The following is an 8,898-nucleotide window of genomic DNA, read 5'->3' as shown; positions in this document are numbered from 1 at the left end:
GGGGGGGGGGGGTGGTGGGGTATGTATCTGGTGCTTTAGCCTGGAGAGACAGACTGCTTTAAATAGCTCTAATCCCACCCCCATCCTCGCACATGCATTCGGCCACTTTCCTGCCACTGGGTCTCCACGAGGTATCGGGAAAACACAGCCTCCTCTGCTCAGATCTGGAGGGTGTGTGGGCGGGGAGCTGTATGCGGATGTATGCATGTATGTATATATATATATATGGGCGTGCACGGGTGTGTGTGTGCAGGGTAAAATGGTGCATGGTCCGGTAAACATTCCTCTTGTCATATTGCAATATACTAATTTATTTTTGCAGTTTATTTATTTATTTGGTTTGTTATTTGATCTTTTCTTGAATATAATTTACCTCTGTTATGTAGTTGTTGGTTTATTTGTTTGTTTATTTATCTGTTTATTTATTTGTTGTTTTGTTTGTTTGTTTTTCAATAACAACTGTATTCCTTTAAGAAAAAATAATAACAAATTAAATATATATATATGTTAAAAACGTAGTTTTTGGGAGAAAGGGTGGGATTAAATAAGTGTAAACTTCTTCCCACCCCTTTCCGGATTTGTAATTAAGTAGATTATTTGTTTATACATAATTTAGAATCAGTAATATTTTTGTATATCAATTTGACACTCTTGTCTTGTTTTATACATTCAAAATAAATCAAATCAAATATAAATAGTNTTCAGGTTATTTTTTTGAACCAGGCACATCACAAAGTGCATTTACTGAATACAATAATAGCAGTCTTAATACATTTCCTGACATACAAAAAAAACAGCCAAAGAGCTCCAATGCAACACAAAGAGGTAGTACTGTAGCAATACTATTTTTTCATTTTTCAAGTAATAACAAAAAATCATACGTTTTGGTCGCATTTGACCCAGACACATTACAAAGTGCATTTAAATGAATACAGAAAGAACTGTCAAGTTACCCTTCAGTGCACAAACCCATAAAAAGGGATACGGGTAACTATATGAATACTACACTACACGTCTACTATAGTAAACTAGGTGCTTACTATCACCTCATTTGTGATTTGTCATCGCTGACTTTCGCAATGGGAGAAGGGACTATTTTTTGTTTGAACAAGAGCAGTGATTTTTGGCTCATAGGATGTCAATGACAATCCTAAGACATTGGTGAAAAGTGCTGTCAGTCAGGGAGCAGTGAGTGCTACTTTTGATTGAGTTCATGTGTGAAAAGCTTGATTCACATGNAATACAGAAAGAACTGTCAAACCCTTCAGTGCACAAACCCATAACAAGGGATACGGGTAACTATATGAATGAATACTACACTTCACGTCTACTATAGTAAACTAGGTGCTTACTATCACCTCATTTGTGATTTGTCATCGCTGACTTTCTAAATGGGAGAAGGGACATTTTTTGTTTTGAACAAGAGCAGTGATTTTTGGCTCATAGGATGTCTCTGGCAAAGCCCATCATCACCTCTGTGGGCAGAGCAAGTCCATCTAATCGACCGGCAAAGTTCTCTTTCAACCTCGCAATGAAATCTGTCATCACATCCGTGATTTGTGCCGGAGATGTGATGTGTTTGGGGAGCGTCGGAAAATGCAGCATCCGACCCGTGCTCAAGTCGGTCGCGAAAAGGTCCAGCTTGACTTGGATCTGCTCCACAAGATAAATGACCGTTTTGTCTCTGTTTACGCTTCAGAGTTGAGAGAGACATGTTTTAGAGTTGCTATCATAGGACCACCGTTACTAGCAACACTAGATGCACTTTCAAAAAACGTGCTGCGTTGTGGTTTGGTGGTTTCTATGCCACCCGGAGTGTTGCGTTCATAGTCTGTACTAGTGTAGGAATTTCGCTATGGGAGGCTGGGCCACTCGGGAGTTGGTTCTGGGCCGCATCTGGCCCGCGGGCCGCCAGTTGAATAGGCCTGCTTTATGGGCTTCTCCCTTCCCTGTATTGTGTTCTATAGCTTTCTGTGCATGTTATGGTGTGCAAAAGGCTCAATCCCTGTGTCCCCTCCAGAGTTTCTCTCCCACACTGAAACTGAGCCCCTTTCAATGTTCAGACAGAAGCCTCATCCCAATACCCCTCCTCGACTCCTCCTTTCCTTCCTTGCGCCTTACCTCCGCCTCCGTAAGATGCGAACGAGAGACACGAGGAGGTGACGCGAGGACAGAGGAGTCCTCAGGTATTAAACGACGTCTGTCAATCATGACGTGCACAGCTGTATCCCCTCTCATCGGGCTTAACTGAATAACCCATTAGAAACGGCCAATTTGTTGTTAAATATTTATTTAAATGAATGTATGATGGTTGGTCCCGCTTTTGTGTTCCGTTTTGGTGTAAAATGTAACCTACATTTAAATAAAAATATAATTATAGTAATGTGGAAGCCTTTTAGAAATAAATTGCACATAATAATTCCCACGGAGCTGTGAGCACTTATACATTTATGTGACGCTTTTCCAGTTGTCGGTTTTCCTCTGTTGAAATCGACCAGCTGTGAAGATGGGGGCGGGGCTTTTATACGCGAGCAGTGAAAACACTTCGCGTGTCTGCTTTTGGGGAAACCAACGCTGTCATTTGAACGGCGATCAAGCTGGAAGGCACAGAAGCCTCATCCCAATACCCCTCCTCAGCTCCTCCGTGTGCATTTCAGCTATTGGGACGTCCTTCAACATGGCGTGTGTCTTGATCGATTTCCGGGTCAAGTCCCGGAGGAGGGGAGGAGAGGAGTCGAGGAGGGGTATTGGGATGAGGCTAAAGCCTTTATACCAGCTGGGGACGCATGCAATGAAATATAACAGAGCTCAGACACAACATTCTTTTTCCACCTTTATTTAAAATAAAAAACAGTTCCACCAAAAGCAAATGTACAAATGCGGTAGTACAACAACAGAAACATTAGCTAAAGAAATTAAAACGTGCAAAATCCACATTTAGATAGGCTTGATCTTGAAGTGTAGGCCGATGAGACTGAAGACGAGACATTTCAGATCCTGCACCAGGTAGTAGAACACACGGAGGCCTTCAGGGTCCCTGAACACAGCGCCAAGAGAAAAGGTTAAAGCCCGGTGTCACTGAAAAATCAACAGCCTCCATCTCACAACTTCTGCATTCAGTACTCACTTTGACTGGTTGACGTCAATCAAGGAGCCAATTTTGGAAGTTGTGAATGAAATGTGTTCGTCACCAATGACGATCTCCAGTTCCTGAGAAAATAAGGACAAGTTAGTGCTATGGCTTTAAATACGTTTTTGGTCAAATTCACTACGGTGTCAGTGATTATATTCAAATCTGTGACTGTCTGTATCCATGTCCACGATCAAATATTGGAGTGCTCAAAGCATGGTAGTAAAATGGTATACCCTTCTTAATTAATGGCCAGTTATAACCACTCTTAAAAAACACACTTTCAAATTATGTTAATAGTCAATTAACTTAACTATCAAAGGTTTTTGGTCTTAAAACCTGTAGCATAGAAAGGCATGTTTTATGTTCTTATGTGTAGCCTTATTTCCTAAATGTCGTATCACTTTTTTCCAAGTGCTAAATAACCCCTGTATAAGAATGTTGTACAAAACCCAGAGGGTTACAAGGCTTCAGGAAGGCCCTGTAAAACGGAAGAAATCAGGACTAACAAAAAGAGCACACAACTGGGGCTAACAGCATGGGTAAACACCATTATTGAATCTGTAACACTGGACAATCAAACATGAACTCGAGTAGGGGCTTTACTAGTTTTTCCAGTTGTCTGTTGTTATAAGCTTTTATTTTTGCTTATGTATGGTTTTATGGGTTTCTAAAAATGTGGTTTTAATCGGGCATATGTGAACTTGTATGCTTTCTTTTAATGCCGCGTGCCAGGGACTGCAGACGAAGATTTGCCTTTTTGGCTAAATCTGACACACTTACATGATGGACGCAAGTGCTCATGTTAATTAATGTGCATAGTACCTTCTTAAATAAATAAAAATACATTACAAAACAACATGTACATTAATGATGATGGTCACTGATGGGGAATTGAGCCACAAACCTGTCTGCCGACTCTGTCAGGGGGCGGCCACAGAGCATCATCTTCCTTAGTGATCTCACTGTCATCGATGATCCTCTTCAGCTCCTCCATCACACTCTTGTGTACGTAAGCCTGGGGGTGCGGAGAAAACGTTAGTTCATGTGTGGAGCTGGGGCCAATCATTCAAGACACAAAATATGTGAAAATATATATGGAAACATCCTGCAAACCGATCTTGATGTATTTGGTTTGTACAGTGTTTGACATAGAAATAATGACAATCCATCTGCTCATTATTAAAAAGCACTGAATTACATGTTATTGCCCACTTAGGACAAATGTATGGATGTTTCAACTTCCTTCAGCTTAAACAAGGGGAAGGGATCATAATTTGGTCGTGTATGTACACCTGCAGTCATTAACCCTTTATACCAGGACCAAACATTTACGTTTATTGACATAACTTACCTCTTTTCTGATCATGACGTCATTCTTGTAGTTGCTGTTGTTTGCGTATCTCAGTTTGCCTACAACACAATGTTAAATGTTACGTTACAGTAGAAATGTAAAACAAAGCATCCCCCAACAAAACTCATGAGTTTATTTCCATTCCCTGCAGGCCACATGGCGCTTAAACGATCTGCTGATATTACTTAAAATATTACGGTCTTTATAATAATTATGTTTGCAATAATGAATTGGTCCAGACATGAACTACTATCATTTATAAAACCGTGTGAACCAAAAGACTCATTTGCCGCTCGCAACTGGTTTAGAGTGGACTGCGGCCTAGCATACGTTAGCCATTACCGAGTGGCTAGCTACGTTAGCTCAGAGGCAGGAAGACTAATACATTTGCATTACCGCCAAAATAAACTCACCGTCGGGTCTAAATTCAAACTCCAGGAACTCGTGTCCAAACTTTCCCTTGTGCCCAACATAATATCTCAAATAAAAGTCACTTGTTGACATCTTTACTCTCCAGAAAGCACTCTTTCTGGTGAAGCATACGAAACAAAACTCAGCTAGCAAACGCAACCTGGAGCCTCGATACCCATGTACGCATGCGTAGATAGTCACCGGTTTATGAAACCTTAGTGCCCCGAACTCTGCCTTACAGGAGGTTCTTTACACAGTTCAAAACCTCCAAACCCGACCTTTCCCCCTGTAAAATGGCAATAAATCCAATTACCATTTGCTTGTATAAAGCCAGTTAACTTTTGGACAAAAATTGTCCAATTAAGGTGAAATAAATGTAGGCTACCTAGCATTGAAATAATATTTTCATCCTTGAATCTGCATTCCGATTGATAACTATTTTTAATACTATCTCTAAACTTCACATCCATCTATTATAGCCTGCACAGTCAGATAGTGTCAGCGTAAAAAAACGATACATCTCAATATACTGTATGTGTGAATAGAGTTCTTTCGTTTTTAGTAATAAGTATTCAAATATAGTTTATTCTTTAATTCAGCAGTTAATTGTTATTATTGAAGTTTGGTTGTGCTCATTTCACTTCCGTTTTAACCCTTACCCTAAGCCTACATTAGCTGATAAAAAAATTGTTCTGCACATCATTTGTTCTTTATAATTTGACGAATATACCGGCTATTAAGACATTAAAAAAATATTCTATTTTAGCGAGTGTCTTATACACCCGACTATTGATATTGTTCTGTTAGTATAATATCCCCTTTATAATGAATACATTGTATATTGTTTGTTATATGAAAAGGGGAAAAAGGTTTTGCCTTGGAAACTTTACCAAGGGGAACCAAATCCCTTTGGTTTTGGCTCGTCGCATATTAATAACGTCATCACTCCGCTCACCCTGAAACTCTCCCTAGTACAGTGCACGTGTGGTTGTTGTAAACTTCTCCATGGCGGGCTCCTTTTCTCAGGAGCTTGAGGACTTGTTGAACCCTCTTCCTAAATTCGCAGACCCGGAGGATGACGGGGACGAGGTGACCAACGCGAAAGTTACGGAGAGATTCAGCGAGGATGAAGACGAAGATGGAGGCGGCCTCAGTGCCCTGCGGAAGAGCAACACAACCCTGCTGTCAGACACCGACAGACGGTACGTGGGGAAGACAGTGTCCCGTAAACAGCTTCTGATAGAAACTGGGGGATCTGGTGAGGAGGGCAGTATAGAAGGGCTAGAAGAAGATGATCCTTTGGGTTATGAAGAGGAGGAGGAAGATGATTTAGACGAAGATGACGATGAAGAGGAGGAGGTGGGCAGTGATGCTAAACTGGCGTCTAAGAAAAAGGGGATGACCCTTCCTCAAGGAGTGGACTTCAACAAGCTGACAGAGGGCATGGATGACCTGGGAGTGAGTGAAGATGATGACGAAGAGTCAGAAGGCAGCGATGAAGACGACAACGACTCTGAGATGGATGGCGAAGAAGGTGAGGACGATGGAACGGTCCGCACGTTTTCCCAAGACAAAGTGGACGAGGAGGTGGAGAAAGGCAAGGCTGTGAAGGAGCAGCTGGCCCTGTGGGACCAACTGCTGGAGGGCAGGATCAAAATGCAGAAAGCTGTGATCACCGCCAACCAGCTCCCGCAGCCGCAGACCTTCCCAGAGTTCAAGAAGACGGGTGGGGCGGAGCTGGCGGGGGAGCTGAAGAACTCCCACAAGGCTCTGAAAGCCCTCCAGAGATCCCTGTTGGAGCTCCACGACCAGCTGCTGTGGCAGAGCGCCGACACCAGGAGCGTCACTGTGGGGCCAGCCGACGAAGACGAGGAGATACACAGCGATGAGGAGGAAGAGGTAAGAGGTGTAGCGCCCAAACGGAAGCTGGAGATGGCGGAGTACCCGGACTTCATGGCTAAACGCTTCGCCGCTTTCCAGCCTTACTGCAACGCCACGCTGCAGAAGTGGCACGACAAGACCAGGCTGACTCTCGGGAAAAGCAGCAAGGGCTTTGGGGCGTTCGACAGGAACATCCTGACCCAGGTGGAGCAGGTGCTGATGGACAACGAGAGGCTGGTGCGGCGGACACAGACCCGGCGCTCAGAGTACAAAGTGCTGGGGAAAAAAGAGGTGTCTAACGTCATCTCTGAGCCCGTCTGCATGGAGGGAGAGGAGGTGGAACAGGAGCTGAAGGCCAACACGCATCTCAAGGATCTGGACGAGGACATATTCGACGATGATGATTTCTACCACCAGCTGCTGAGAGAGCTGATCGAGCGCAGGACAAGCGCATCGGACCCCAACGACCAGGTGGCCATGGGCCGGCAGTGGCTGGCCATCCAGAAGCTGCGCAGCAAGATCAAGAAGAAGGTGGACACCAAAGCCAGCAAGGGCCGCAAAGTCCGGTTCCACATCCACAGCAAGCTGATGAACTTCATGGCTCCTGTAGACCACAGCTCCGTGAGCGACGAGGCCCGCAGCGAGCTGTACCGGGGTCTGTTTGGGCAGAACTCAGCTGTCAGGGAATAGTGCAGGAAGTGATCATGGGAACAGTAACAAAGTGCCTTTTCCACAGCCTGGCCTGATGCTGAGCAGCTGTTTGTGTTGGAACAGAGACTGGGCAGGCTGTTGTCAAAAGAAACCTGAGAAATGTGTGTCATGTTGTATCACTTTTATACTGAGTAATGTTTTCAGTATGTGTTTTTGCCGAATGATACATTTCTGATTAAAATGTCATACACAAGTGTTTTCACTAAATCAAAATGCCTCGTAAAAAAATGTCCATCACACATCTAAGAGTCCAAGTCCAAGAAAATGAGCTTGAATGGATTTTTTCTCAGTAAAACCCCAAAGGTATTCCCAAGATATAAAACAGAGAAAAGAAGAAAGTCTCCATATTCAAGATTCCAAAAAGTGTATATAGTTGTTGAATACTTTTCCGTGAACAACTGATATGGGGTGGCTGTAGCTCAGGTTAGGGCACTGATCTGCATTTAGGGGGTCAGCAGTTCGATCCCACCCTCTGAAATTGAAGGGTCCTCGGGCCACATAATGAACCCCACACTTCTCAGGTATACATGTATTGAGTGACAGTAAGTCGCTTTGGAAAGGGCGTAAGCTGTAATGTGAAACTAATCATAACTGCTCTAGACTATCATTGATTTGAAGGAAAACCAATGTTATATTTTCTTCTGTCACCAAGTCTCACTACTCAGGTGAAATATGCTCTAAAAATAGTTTGGAATAGGGATCTAGCCTAATGTATACTCTGTGGCCCATATCCATACAACCTATCCTCCATACTTATTAATAGTACCGTTTTACTAGTTAGTATACAAAAGATCTAAACAATGGAATAAAACATTACTAGTGCAATACAACTGCAGTCTTCAAATATCACTGCTAATAAACTTAACATAGAAACTACTCAATTATTTTCCCAGTAAATGTTTTTTTTGGATTTGTGAGGATTTTCACTCCTGTTCTGTGAGAGAATAGTCCATGAACTCACACTCAAAAATCAGAATTTACTATACATACTTCACACTTTCCAGTGTGACCCCCCTACACACTGAAGACCTGCTTTGTGACACTGCAGACATGTGACATTACATCCCGGGCCAGTGGGACCCCTGCTCAATTGTTGACACCTAAAAAGATATGTAACTAACTAAACTGTGTTTCCTTCTATTGTATTTTAGTCTCACAATGAGGATCTTACATTTTCTTATCACAATACTGCCAGAAATGTAACTCAAGTGAAGAAGAAGCTTTTCCATTATCTATGCTCTCTACACCCATGGACAAAAACATTCATTTTACACGACACAGAAGTGTTCTTAAATAATTTTCAAATTCAACAAAGTCATACAATAACAAAAACTAAACAATCAAGGCAGCCATAGAGCAACAACTGAAAATGTTTTTTGTTGAGGTGTCTAAACTATGTGAAGCTGCTGCT

The 8,898-nt window shown here is 42.6% G+C and overlaps 3 protein-coding genes across 3 annotated transcripts in view; 2 read left to right on the top strand and 1 right to left on the bottom strand.

Annotated features, from left to right (window-relative positions):
• The window catches only part of man2a2 (mannosidase, alpha, class 2A, member 2), a 54,098-nt gene that overhangs the window by 16,354 nt on the left and 28,846 nt on the right, over positions 1-8,898 (top strand). The gene's annotated exons all lie outside the window — the stretch shown is intronic.
• On the bottom strand, positions 2,821-5,160 carry magoh (mago homolog, exon junction complex subunit). The gene is made up of 5 exons (XM_010769469.1): positions 4,898-5,160; positions 4,485-4,543; positions 4,038-4,148; positions 3,128-3,210; positions 2,821-3,037 (listed from the first exon to the last, which is right to left on the bottom strand). The coding sequence occupies exons 1-5, from the start codon at positions 4,986-4,988 to the stop codon at positions 2,938-2,940; spliced, it is 444 nt and encodes a 147-aa protein (XP_010767771.1). The 5' UTR covers positions 4,989-5,160; the 3' UTR covers positions 2,821-2,937.
• aatf (apoptosis antagonizing transcription factor) lies at positions 5,860-7,689 on the top strand. The gene has a single exon (XM_010769470.1). It carries the CDS (start codon positions 5,901-5,903, stop codon positions 7,464-7,466), a length of 1,566 nt encoding a protein of 521 aa, XP_010767772.1. The 5' UTR covers positions 5,860-5,900; the 3' UTR covers positions 7,467-7,689.

Source organism: Notothenia coriiceps, unplaced genomic scaffold, assembly GCF_000735185.1.
Source record: "Notothenia coriiceps isolate Sejong01 unplaced genomic scaffold, NC01 NC01_scaffold00007371, whole genome shotgun sequence".
NCBI lineage: Eukaryota > Metazoa > Chordata > Actinopteri > Perciformes > Nototheniidae > Notothenia > Notothenia coriiceps.
Note: the sequence above shows the minus strand (reverse complement) of the source record. Positions and strands in the feature narration are given on the sequence as shown.

What these genes read in the sequence shown, in the direction of transcription:
- magoh (XM_010769469.1), bottom strand. Translation starts at nt 4,988, where the DNA reads ATGTCAACAAGTGACTTTTATTTGAGATATTATGTTGGGCACAAGGGA. An exon ending in GTTTGAATTTAGACCCGACG is followed by an intron (nt 4,544 to 4,897) that starts GTGAGTTTATTT and finishes ATTGTGTTGTAG; the next exon opens with GCAAACTGAGATACGCAAAC. An exon ending in ACGTCATGATCAGAAAAGAG is followed by an intron (nt 4,149 to 4,484) that starts GTAAGTTATGTC and finishes CCGCACCCCCAG; the next exon opens with GCTTACGTACACAAGAGTGT.
- aatf (XM_010769470.1), top strand. Translation starts at nt 5,901, where the DNA reads ATGGCGGGCTCCTTTTCTCAGGAGCTTGAGGACTTGTTGAACCCTCTT.